Source organism: Macaca mulatta, chromosome 7 (assembly GCF_049350105.2).
Source record: "Macaca mulatta isolate MMU2019108-1 chromosome 7, T2T-MMU8v2.0, whole genome shotgun sequence".
NCBI classification, from domain to species: domain Eukaryota; kingdom Metazoa; phylum Chordata; class Mammalia; order Primates; family Cercopithecidae; genus Macaca; species Macaca mulatta.
The window spans coordinates 161554640-161567336 of NC_133412.1; the positions used below are offsets into that span (position 1 = coordinate 161554640).

Here is a 12697-nt window from a genome sequence, read left to right on the forward strand (position 1 = left end):
CCTCATGACCATGCCATCCCCTACCAGTGACTATGGCCCTCCCTCACTCCCTCCCTTCAACCCTAAATTAAGGATTAGGAAGTCAGGTTTCATTTTCAATTCAGAGTACTCAGTCCTAGACACTCACAAGGGAGAAAAAAAAATCTTAAACTGTGGCTGCAAATGACAAATAAATGTTCTAGCAAGTAAATATGAGGTCCTTATTTCCCCATTCTAGGTGATGGTAATCATCCAGACGTAGATAAACTGTAAAGTCTCTGCTGAGAGTACCCCTAGGACCAGATCCCAAAAGTGGAAGGTCCCTTGGACCTCCATAATACTTATGGAGAGAAATTACCCAGGTGGGTGTAACCAACAGGGTGACCATACTCCTAGTGCCACATTTAGGTAGATTCTGTAACCAAGCCATGCAGAGCTAAGCCCCTAACTCACTCTAACCTCATCTGGATCGTCCAGTAGTGCCCTTTATAAGAATCAGAGTACAGAAAAAGATTGTCACTTTTATCCACCTTTCTGCATCAGCCAAGGGAGCTGTCCAAACTGAAACTTCCTAACTGGCTATCAGTAGAATGGCTTCTTTCTATTTTATCATTAAACTCTTCCTCTAATTCCCTGTAGACTAAAAGCAGAAAGAAAATCACTAGCTCACTGTGCCTATATTAGATATACTTCACACCATATCTCAGTTGTGGTTGAAGTTTCCTAATGAGGGAAAAGACTATATTTTTTAAATGCATCAGATTTAAGGTGAGGCTCATATGAAGCCAAAGTACAGATGTTTTGGAAATGGCATGGAATAGCAAAGTTATCCTGCTCAATCTTAATTCAACCCAGTGGTCACCGGGATTGGCAAAAGGATGGTGAAGCTCCTTAGATACTGCTGGAAAAGAAGCCTGAACTAAATCTTGGCCAAGACAGTTTTTGGAACACAGCTCCTTGGTACTTTTGAGGATAATTGTGGGGATTTTGGCACATTTTAAATCCCATTTGGAACACTGATCTCCTGAAAATTGGATATTAAATAAAAAATAGATTATTTTCTTTCCAGGAAATCTAAGCTATGCAAATGTGTGTTTGGAAACACATTAATAAAGCTAGCACTTAAGCAACCTAGCAAGTTGAAAATGGCCCCCATTCACGAAAGACCAAGATATTTTTTTAGCCAGTACAGCAGAAGGAAGATCTAAGGGTCTTCACCTGAGCTCATAAGAATGAAAGTGTAAACCTGTACAATAAGTACAACCTGCTGAAAATAGCCGTCGACTAAAGATTCACTGATCAACAGGGAGACTGCTTCCTCTAAATCTCTCAGAGAAACCTTTGAATACACTTTTGGGTAACAAAGAGCAAGAGAAGGTGGAATGAACAAAGACGCTGGGAGGAAGGAAAGCTTGAAGGAAACTGTCATGGACATAAGCATCAAAAGGCCTAGGGTAGCCCCCGCTCTGCCTATTTGTTGCTTTGGGCTCCCACATAAATCATTTATCCTTTCTACATCTTGCTTTATGTGTCAGTAAATCTAAGACTCTAATTCCTACAAAAATAGGGTTGTTTAAAGAACAAATGAGATTATTCCTAAAAAGTGTTCTGTAAACTGAAAAGTGCTATGCACATAAGGTATGGGCTTCTCCAGAATTTTGCATTATGGTGTGCACTAAAAATGCAGCTTTTTTAAAAAATCCAGCTCCAATCCTATAGCTTTGCTTCTTTCTTAAGCGGATTAAAGTACCTAAAAATAGCCACACTCCAATAGCTAATATGAGCCAAATTATTTATTGGACACTGACCATATCTTTAGCAGGCTAGATCAGTCCACCCATCCACCCTCACCGCACTTCTATTCAGCCTTCTTACGCCTGGTCAAAGATAAGAAAAGAAGGAAAACAGCCCACTGGAGGCTTTAGGGAGAGCTGGAGCTTGCAAGAGAGTGGGAATATCAGTGTCCTTTCTGATAATGCCGGTATTTGGGGATATTCTTCCTTTCTCCTTATTTGTACTTTGCCATTTGTAGCTTAGAGGCGTCCTGCAATTTCCATGATGCATAAAGCCTTCGGTCCTCTCCAATCCATTCTGCCAACCTTCCATTCACTCAGCAAAGGGTTGCTGAGTGCCAGGCACTTTCCACGGCACTGGGGTTATGGCAATAAACAAGACAGAGAAAGTCCCTGCTCATGCAGCTCATATGCTAGTAAAGGAGGCTGGCACCAAATATGGCCCATGAGTAAGTGAGATGGTTTCAAGTCATGACAAGTGCCAGTAAGACAGCTGAACAGATGACATAAGAGAAAATCATGGTGCTGGGGAACAAGAGGAGAGGTCTTTCAGATGGGACAGGGAATCCCTTCCTGACAAGAGGACATTTGAGCTGAGATTCAAATGACGGAAAGGAACCAGCTATGTGAAATGCATTATAAGCAGTGGGAATTCCAAGCGCAAAGGCCCTCAGACAGATGCAAGTGTGATCTATTTGAGGAATGAAAGGAAGACAACTGGCCCCAAGATCAGATCAAGATGGGGAAAGTTGAAGAGACAAAGTCAAAGAGATAGACAAAGGCAATGACTCCTTTCTCCACGGAAGGGAAGGGAAACCCAGAAAAGCTAAATGAGCAGCCCAAAGTCATACAACTAAGTATTGCTACAGCTACTTGTAGAAGCTAATTATTTTGCCCCCAAATCCAAAGTTTTTTATACTGTATTCATCTGCTTGCCTCTAGTGAGAGGAATACTATTTACAGATCTTACTGTTTTAACAAGATCTTAATACACAAAAGCAGCAGGTAAATACCAATTCTAAGCAGAAAATCATCAACAAATGATGCTGATGATTTAAAGTGCACGTTGCCGGGCGCAGTGGCTCACGCCCGTAATCCCAACACTTTGGAATGCTGAGGCGGGTGGATCACCTGAGGTCGGGAGTTCAAGACCAGCCTGGCCAACATGGTGAAACCCCGTCTCTACTAAAAATACAAAAATTAGCCAGGCATGGTGGCTCATGCCTGTAATCCCAGTTACTCGGGAGGCTGAGGCAGGAGAATCGCTTGAACCCAGGAGGCGGAGGTTGCAGTAAGCCGAGATCATGCCATTGCACTCCAGCCTGGACAAAAAGAGCGAAACTCCATCTCAAAATAAATAAATAAATAAATAAATAAATAAATAAATAAAGTGCACGTAAATGCTGCTATGAAAGCTATGACTTAGAACCAATCTACTTTTAGTAGGTCCTACACAAACAGTAACGCTCTTCGAAGAAGGCTCTGTTCCATGAATAGGAAGAAAGGCCACAGCTCACCAGAGAAGAACCATTTTACATTTGGGTCTTGTTTTTACCTACACCTCTTGACAATGCGTTGCTTAATCCACCCAAATGCCATCCAGACCAATCTATTCTCAAACTACCTTCATTTTGTGCTATTAAATTGTAGGGTAATAAGGCTGTAAGAAAAACATTATAATTACAACTGCCTTCCACAACCCACGAGAGCACCTCCGCCTGAAGGGTCATGTCTGTTGATAGACAAATCCTACAGTCCAAGTAGCGTGACCTGTCTCTCTCCTCTTTCCCCTAATACTGCTGGGTTCCCCTTCATCTTTTCCCTGCTAAACACATTTGGTCTGTGTAATCCAGAGCCTCCAAAATACAGACCCAAACTCCGTCCAGTAGTCACTGACTTGCCCATCAGACATGGAAATGAAAACACTATTGTCTAAATAGGTTAGTAGAGAAAAGAACGAGTAGGGTAAGGTTGAGTCACTGTCCCCTTTTCTCCTTCCTCCTCTCTCTTCCTCTCTTTTATCCTCCTTCTATTCCAATCCCTTTTCCTCTTCATCCTCTCTCTTCTTCTTTTCCTCCTCCCAACAAGCTTCTTCACTTCCTGAGCTTTGGGAACCTGACCAGGCAAAAGCCAAAGTCCCAGTAAGAAACACCGACTTGAAGAGTGTTTAAGAGCCCAGATTCTAATCTTGTCCTACTAGCTGTACAACCTTGGGCAAGTTACTCAACCTCTCTGTTCCTCAATTAACTCATCTGTAAAATTAGGATAATACCTTCCTCCTAAAATGTTTGTGAAGATTAAATTAATACTTGTAAAGCACCGGGCGTGGTGGCTCACGCCTGTAATCCCAACACTTTGGGAGGCCGAGGCAGGTGGATCACGAGGTCAGGAGATCGAGACCATCCTGGCTAACACGGTGAAACCCTGTTTCTACTAAAAATACAAAAAATTAGCCGGGTGTGGTGGTGCACGCCTGTAGTCCCAGCTACTCGGAGGCTGAGGCAGGAGAATGGTGTGAACCCAGGAGGCGGAGCTTGCAGTGAGCCGAGATGGTGCCATTGCACTCCAGCCTGGGCGACAAAGCGAGACTCCGTCTCAAAAAAAAAAAAAAAAATACTTGTAAAGCATTAGAAGAGCACCTAGCACATAATTCTATACAGATAAGAGAGATGCCACCTCACTCCCCACTCTCTTCCCGCCTCCATCCCCTGGCTAGAAAAGACTACTGTCACCCCTACCTTTGGGAACAACTGTGCACAAGGTCAGAGAAACTCACTGGAAGGCAGATTAGTGGTGTCATGATGGCAATCAAGTGCCAAATGGGACTATAACACTTAAACCATCAGATAAGTATTGTGAAAATAATTGTATGAAATAATACACATAAAGCACCTGGCATGCAATGGTTGCTCATTAAATGTTGTTATTTTGTTGAGGTTTTTTCATTTTTAGCACCATTGGTTGTAACTGAAGTTGCTATTTGCATGCTTTTCTTCACTGTGTCAGGCTGTATAATGTGTAAAATTCATCTGTGTTCATCACTGGAACATGAATATATAGAATGATGATCATACAGAAATATGCCTTAAAACCCAAAGCCAGCTTCACAAAATCAGTATCAGAGTGTTCCCTCTGTACCAAAGTTCCTTGAAAAGCCTGACCCCAGCATTTAGACAGCTGCCCACCTAACACACCCCTTGGATGGCTTGGGGACATGTCCCACTCAACAAGTCCTAGATTGAACTCATGAGCTTTCCTTCCAGACTGGTCCTACCCTGGCTGCCATCTCAGTCATTCCAATTCCTTCACTTCACTTTCACACATTATTCACGCAAAGCCTGTTGATTTCATGTCCTCCACAGCTCTCTACTCCAACCGCTTCTCCATGCCCACAGCAACTACTCTGGCCCATGCTACCATTGTATCTGGTCCCCCATATCCACAAAGCACATAGCCCTTGTTTTGAAACTTAGTTCAAATCATGTCACTCTTTGTCTTGAAATTCCTCATTGGCTTAAGATAAATACTCTACTCTTCCAACCCCACAACCCTACCCCACCTCCAACAACACAGGGCTTGGTGGTGGGGGGGCTCGCCTGTGGATCCCCCAGTCATATTTCAAAACACAAGCTCTCTTGCTCTCTGCTAGGGATAAATACGTTTTTCAGGGATTTCCCAAAAGAAAGCCAAAGCACACTTCCAAATTTCCAGAGATTTCAAATAGAGACAAAATGAAAGGTTTGTGCTGTGTTTGCGGTATAACAGCCTGGGTGTTTAAAAAAGGCAATACCTCTTCACTCACTCTTCAGTAGCCATGGGAACCTTCTTTCAGTTCATCAAATACACATGCCTCTTCTGCCTCAGGCCCTTTGCACTTGCTGTTCCCTTTTCTGCAACAATTCCCCTCCTCCTTAGACAATTAACTCCCATACATCCTCCAGGCCTAAGTCCAAGTGTCATCTCCTCAGGGAAGCCTTCTCCGGTCCTTGTCAATCTCTTCTATCAGACACTTTCTTAAACCTCTGATGCTCTCCTTGGAGCATACATAAACTTTGAAGTATGCATTCCTCCATGCAATGACTGATTTAGGTCTGTCTTCCTCACTGTAAACTCCAACACAGAGCTTTTGTCTTTCCTGTTCTGACTGTATCTCCAGTGCCTAGGACAGTGCTTAGTATGCAATAGGCATTTAACAAATATGTTTTTCAGGGATTCTCCCCCCAGAAAAGCAAAAGCAGACCTCTATATTTCCAGAGATTTCAAGTAGAGACAAAATAAAAGGTTTGGGCTGTATTTAAGACGTAACAACCTCGGTGTTTAAAAAAAGGCAATATCTCTTCATGCACTCTTCAACAGCCAGTCAATTCCTAAGACATTTACTCAACAAATAAGGTTTCTTCTCTCCAGTCTGGAGAAAAAGAAGAAATGCACTCATAAAGAACATTAAACACACACGCACCCCAAATAAACAAATTTCGATCCCAATACACACAGAGGCGTTGCCTCGCCTGACACAGTTGTCAGATGAGCTAAGAGAAATGCTAAAGAGCATTCTTGTCACAACTGGACACGCGGTTCCAACTTGTTCTGCTCCCATACTGATCATTCCCTTGGAGCCTTAACATCTGTATGCTAATTACAGACACGGTGGCCGACGCTAGGCACACACAAATCCGTCTTAATCGCTCCCTTTTGCGTGGATGAAACCTGATCCAACATTCGTAAAAGCATGCAAACCACACCACTGCTTGAGCAGGCACACTTCGTGCCCCTCCCTGATGCCTTGCCAGCCCCACCCTTCTCACAAGCCACCCCTCCTCCGCTTCTACTCTGACCTGAGCCTAACTAGCTGCTAGGTTTGGTAATAAGATTCAACGAAGACTCAGGAGGCCCTGTGGGCTCCATTATTCTGCATGCCCTGCGAGAAGGGCCCACCCCTAGGGACGGCTGCTGCAACTCGAGCCCCACTTGCTGCCAGGAAACCTTTCCCACTGAGGACACCCGGGCATGCGGCGCAGCTCCAGGTCCAGGGGGAGGCACCCCACCCATCTGCCAGAGAGACAAAGATCACCAGAAACAAAGGACACACGCACACACACACATACACACTCGCACACTCAAAGTCAAAAGCAAATACCGACACTTGCAATTTCAAACCAAACAGTCGGCTTGGTCTATCTAAATAGATCTGGAGACAATCCAGGACGGACAATGATTATGTGGTAATGACAGGCACTATCTGGGTTCGGAACCCACGCTGCCTCCGCCCTCCTCCCACCCGCGCTGCAGTTCCCAGGCGCATTTCCCAGCCTCAGGACACACGCTGCCAGAAGAGAGAGTGCTTCCACTCAAGGAAGCGCGCACACGCCGGAGACAGAGGCAGGGCGAGGGCAGCCAAAAGTAGGAAATACCCACCTTTAGGATCCCAGTTCACCTGTTTTCTTGGCGTCTCGATTGGAAATTTCATTGCTCCGTTGCCCAGAAGGGGAAGAAATGAAAAGAACCCAAATAATAATAAAGTCCTCAAGCTTTACACGCCTCGGTTTAGCAGTCCAACAAAACAATTTCCGAGGATGGGGGAGCCTTGGACTGGCTCGTGGAGAAACCCCAGAAAAAGACAGGTGGGAAAATACTGGCTTGGGGGAGAACTGGAGACGGCTTGGGTGTTTGCACCGGCTAGGGGGTGGCCGGCCGCGGCCCCGTGGGTAAATGAAAAAGTAAGATTGGCGAGGGGTGGATGAAAGGATGGAGAGGAAGGCTTGGGAAGATGGAAGAGCCAAGCTGCTTCCCGAAAGCGGTGCCGGCAGGTTAGGGGCTAAGCAGTCGGAAGACTGGGGCTAGGGAGAAGCCCACTGCAGTGTCACTCCAGCCCCCGAAGGCGTGTGCGCACACACTCCCGCACACACACACAGACACATCCGCACATACACTCCCGGGCGCGCGCTTGGGCGGGCACGTCAGCCTCGCTCGGCCGCGCTGAGCGCACACGCCCTACCCCGGCCGCGGCTCCTCGCCCCCGGCGACGCCCCCCACTTCCCGCTCCCCGAAAGCCATTGGATGTAGAGGTGGCGCGGCGCCCGGGGAGCGCGCGGCGAGGGCTACCCTCCCCGTGGCGCGCCCCAGACGCCGCGCCCTGGCAGGAGAGAGCAGGGCGAGCAGCGGACCGAGGCGACCAGTCGGGAAGGCGCGCTGAGCTCCCGGCACCCGGCCCGGGGCAGCAGGAGGCGGCCGCGGACTTGCCCGCGGGACGGCGGGAGGCGGTGGGCGGCGGCGGGGAAGCCGCGGAGGGGCGGGGAGCGAGCGGCGGGGGCGCGGCTACTTACTGGCTCGGCCGGCCGGCGGGCGGGCGTGGAGGCGGCCGCGGCGCGCTTGCTGGAGTTGCAGCCGGAGACACGCTTGGTTGCCTGGAAGGCGCTGCAGGAGGCGGAGGAAGGGAGGCTGCGGCCCCGCCGCAGACCTCAGCCCCTGGGTCACCTCTTCTCACCGCTCCCACCCTGGGGTCTCCCTCCTCTTTTCTCACTTCATTTTTTTCCTCCAGCCCCTGGCTCTCTCGCCTGAGTCCCGAACCCACGTCCCTGCCGCACTCCGAGGAGGCCCGTGCCAGCCATGAGCCTTTTGTTCTGGGACCGCTCCGCGTCTGCTGCGCCCTCCCCGCCCGGGGAAGCTCGCTCCCCAGGCGCGGCTTGATCCCTTTCCAAGTTACCTGCAGCCGGACTGGGGCCGCTGGTCGTTGGCTGGAAAGGGGGCTTGAGAGAGGTACGGCGGCCCCCGAGGAAAGCGGAGTTGCCAAGACCTGGCAGCTCGTGGAAGCGGCGGCCCCGGGAGCCTGGGACCCAGCCGGGAAGATGCGAAGGGACCCAGATCTGTTCCCGGAAAGGGGCTAAACCTGGAGCACTTATCTAATACCCTCTCACTGCCCCTGCTTGAAAGCCCACAGGCGTTTGTGGTGGGGCCTCAGTCTCCAGAAAAGCCAGGTGGTGCTGAGGTGCTCTTGAATGGGTCGCTCTGAGTATCAACATGAATGATGCTGACAGATTGCTTCGGATGCCTCGCAACGGAGCCTTACACGTAGTAGATGCTCAAGAAATACTTGCTAAATGAAGACATGAATTGCATGCTGCAGTGTTGAACAGGAAGTAATTTAAACCCCTACTCTGGCTTCTAGATAAGCTTACTAAAATTTGTTGTTCATTCAACATATATGTTGAACCCCTTCCAAGTGCCATCACTGTGCTATGTGCTGGCCTTATGGCAGAGAATAAGATAAAGATCTTGCTTTCATGGGGCTTACTATTTAGTGCCATAAGGTCCTGTTAGATTGTTGTTGCCTTTACTTACTCATAGAAATTGCCCAGCTCATTCCCATGCCTGCCAGCTGGGGTTCTAAAATCCCACACTAGCAGCTGATCTCTGAGTTGCATGCCACTCTAGGGCACCTTGAGGCTTTTGGGGAGCCCTCTGTCAGCAGCATCTTTCTCATCATCCATCCCTCACTATCACATCAAGGTTTCTGGGTCCAAGAACAAGACCTACAGAGGTCCGCTGTGGTCTGTAGGAAAGGTGAGTGCTTTGTCACTCAGGCTGGAGCCCTGAATTCTCTGCAAACCCCATTCAGGCAAAACCGGTACCAATCTGATGGTGCTACTCTGACTCTTCAGCCCTTTAGGCAGGTTCCCCGGGTGCTTCAGAACCATCTTCCCTGGACCCTGTAACCACACTTTGCCTCTCTCTACTAGGACTGGGAGGATGGCTAAGACATAGAAATCAAACAAACAAGGAATCTCTGTTTCTCCCAGTCCTGCCCGGAGACACCAGTGTGTATGTAAATTCTGTTCTCAAGTCCAGAGGGAGCTGCTTCTAAGAAAGGCTTTCGAACCTCACTCTGCACTCTTCTCTTTAACTGTTCACGGGCAGCTGGACTCTAGCACAGACACTGCAATACAGTGTTTTTGCCTGCATCAGAGCCAGAGAGGGGTATCAGCGGAGAAAGATACCCTCTCCTGAGTCATCAGAACATGGGGAGGCATGATTGACATTTACTGAATTCCCCCTCACCATCTCATATTCCCTCTCCATTCATCTTTGTTACATCATTTTGCAGAAGCTATAACTGGTCTCCTTTTACAGATGAGAAGATCAAGGCTCAGAGAGATAAAGAAAGACTCCCAAGGTCACGATATGGGGATTCAAACCCAAGTTTGTAGGACACAAAGGTCCATGCTCTCCATGCCAGAACCTTGTGAGTTCATCCAGTCCCCAGACCCATGAATCTGACCCTGAACCTGTCTGATGGTTTCGTTTGGGTAATGAAGGTCTAAATATGATATTTTCTAAGCCTCCAGGCCCTCTTCCTTTGCAAAATGAATTGAGCTATCGTTGTGTTCTGGGTTCTGCTTCCAGGATTTAGTTCAGTGTCCAAGGCAAATTTCTGTAGCAAGAAATGCACCCTTAGAATGCAACATCATTCAGCCAATCAACAAACGTTTATTGAGCATCACTTGGGTACAAGACAGGTTGCAGGTCCTCATTAAAAGTTATTTGGGGCCCTCGGTAATAATGACCTTCCCCAGAATGGCAACAGCAGGATGGTTATGAGGGGAGGGCTGGGGATGGGGAGGTTGGGGTAGACTCTATTAGGGTAGGGAGCAGGATCAGTGTCTAGTGCTCCTGGTCTGCCTTGAAGACGTGCACTAGTCATTGGCCCTTAGGATGATCTCTCTGCTTAATCACTGGATACCGCCCCCTCCTTTCATTTCCCCACTTCCAACCTCTGGAGCTTTCTCTCACCTCCACTTTCATTCTCCTTCTCAGAATGTAGACAAAAACAAGTTTGTGACTCCCCCCAAAAAAATCCACCAAAATTAGGTAAATAAATCCCAGTACCGTTTCCCACAACGTGCCTGAAATCAAACACAACTCCTTCTCTACTGCGTATTTGGAATGGACTGTATGGAGTGGGGATGGAGGGAGACCTCCTCCCAAGAAAACTTAGCCCTTTGGGCTACTGCAATCCCTTTTCATCCCCTTCGGTTCTACCCTTTGGTTATTTACAGGCTGGCCTTCACTTACCCAAGGAAGGAAAGAAGTCGTCTGTGTAGAGAAAAAACATCCAAAAAAGATGCCGCGCCAAGCGGTTCCGTCTCCCTCTGTGCCGCTGCAACTTCCATGGCTATTGCTTCAGGCGGGTTAAGTCCGGTGGAAACAGACTGCCTAGCTTTCCTGCGGCAGGAAAACAAAACATCGTGGCGCAAAGTCTCCCCGCGCTCGTCGTCCCCCAGCAGAAGACCCGGCCTGGCGGCCGCCGCGTCTTGAGTGCACTGGGTGGCAAAGCGCTGCTGTCGGGCGCACGGGTCTCTGCAGCTCAAAACCTGCCCGGCCAAAGCGCAGCAATAGTTGCTGCACCACTTTAATGAATGCCGTGTGGTCCGGCATGGGAAGGCTGGGAAAGCCCGAAAACCCCAGTCATCTCTGGCGACGAAGTTTCCCCGAGTTGGCTGGCTCCCTTACCCCCTCCCCACGCTCCAGCCCGGGGTGGCTGTGAGACCGGAGGAGATGCTGCCTGCCGCGTGGGGAGTCTCGGGGTGGCTGGCAATGATCAGCTCAGCCAGAGAAGAGTCGAACACGGATGCCGGGGCGAGGCACGAGAATTTCCTGGGACAGCGAACGGCAGGGAGTGATGAAGCAGCTTGGGGAATCCTGTTTAGTGCCAGTTCTGCAAACAGAAGAGGGAGGAGACGGTCTGATTAGAATCTACTTTGAATTCACGAATATTAGACTAAATTCATTACTCTGCCTTGGATTGTTTCCCTTTGATTTCATCCCTCTTCCCTGAAGTCCAGAAGAAATCTCAGCCTTCCATCTTTTCCCCACCCCAAGACACCTCCAAGTCCTCTTCCCAAAAGAACTGCAGTCAGGTTTCCATGTCATTTTGTGAAAATACCCCCCGCCACACACACACCCTCCACCACACACACACACACACACACGCAAACATCCCCTTCATATACCCACTCAGTGGTAGTAAAACTGATAGCGTTATACACTCACGTTAACTTGAACGTGCCCCACCAGAAATTTTCTTCCCCCTAGCCCCACCTCGTGAAGTTTCCACATTGGTCTCAGCGTTTAAGCATGCCTACATTTGTTTTCTAGTCCCAGCCGACATCTGCAAAAACACACCCTTAAATATATGTTGCTCTAATCCTGGGCTCTGCTTTTGGCTTGGGAAAACTAGAGACACATCACAAGTGAAAGGACAGAAGGTGTCATGTGTCATACACCTGGAAGCATGAAGCTAGGCCGCTCGATAACGAACTCTGTATGTGTAAGTCCTGCAGATTTATTTGGATGACTCAAACCTCTAATTGGGGATTAATGAGGATAATATACTATAAACTCCAAAGAAGTTGTAATTAAAGTGTCAGGCTGATGGATATGATTCATAACCAGGAACTGTGTCCTCTTTCCCTATAAGTTATCTATTTAAAATCTTAACCCTTAGGACAATATTTTTATGCTCCTATAAAGCATTGTGCCAAACATCTTACCAAAAATATACAGAGCTACAATCGTGCTTCTTATACAACAAGTCTTAAAGTGTTTTTATCTCTCTGGATTACCACCAAACCATAATCCCAGGTAATTTTTTAAAGAGATGGAGCTAGAATATTTTTGCTTTTCCCCTCCACTATTTACTTTGAAAATTTTCAAACACGGAAAAGTTACAGTTGTTTGGTAAAAACCAGTGCTGCAGTTTGAATGTGTTTCTCTAAAACTCATTTAAAATTCACTCTCCAATGCAATTGTCTTAAGAGGTGAGGCTTTTAGGAGATAATGAGGTCATGAGGACTACCCCCGCTTATGAATTAGTGCCTTTTTTTATTATTACTTCACATTCCAGGGCACATGTGCACAATGTGCAGGTT

The 12697-nt window shown here is 47.8% G+C and overlaps 1 protein-coding gene across 2 annotated transcripts in view; it reads right to left on the minus strand.

The window, feature by feature from the left end:
* The window catches only part of KCNK10 (potassium two pore domain channel subfamily K member 10), a 145073-nt gene extending 133729 nt beyond the window's left edge, over positions 1-11344 (minus strand). The window contains exon 1 of one of the 2 annotated variants that reach the window (XM_015144304.3): positions 7188-8039. In XM_015144304.3, the coding sequence (XP_014999790.1) occupies positions 7188-7239 (52 nt within the window). In that variant the 5' untranslated portion in view covers positions 7240-8039. 2 annotated transcript variants of the gene reach the window in all.
* Between the last annotated feature and the right edge of the window lie 1353 nt (positions 11345-12697).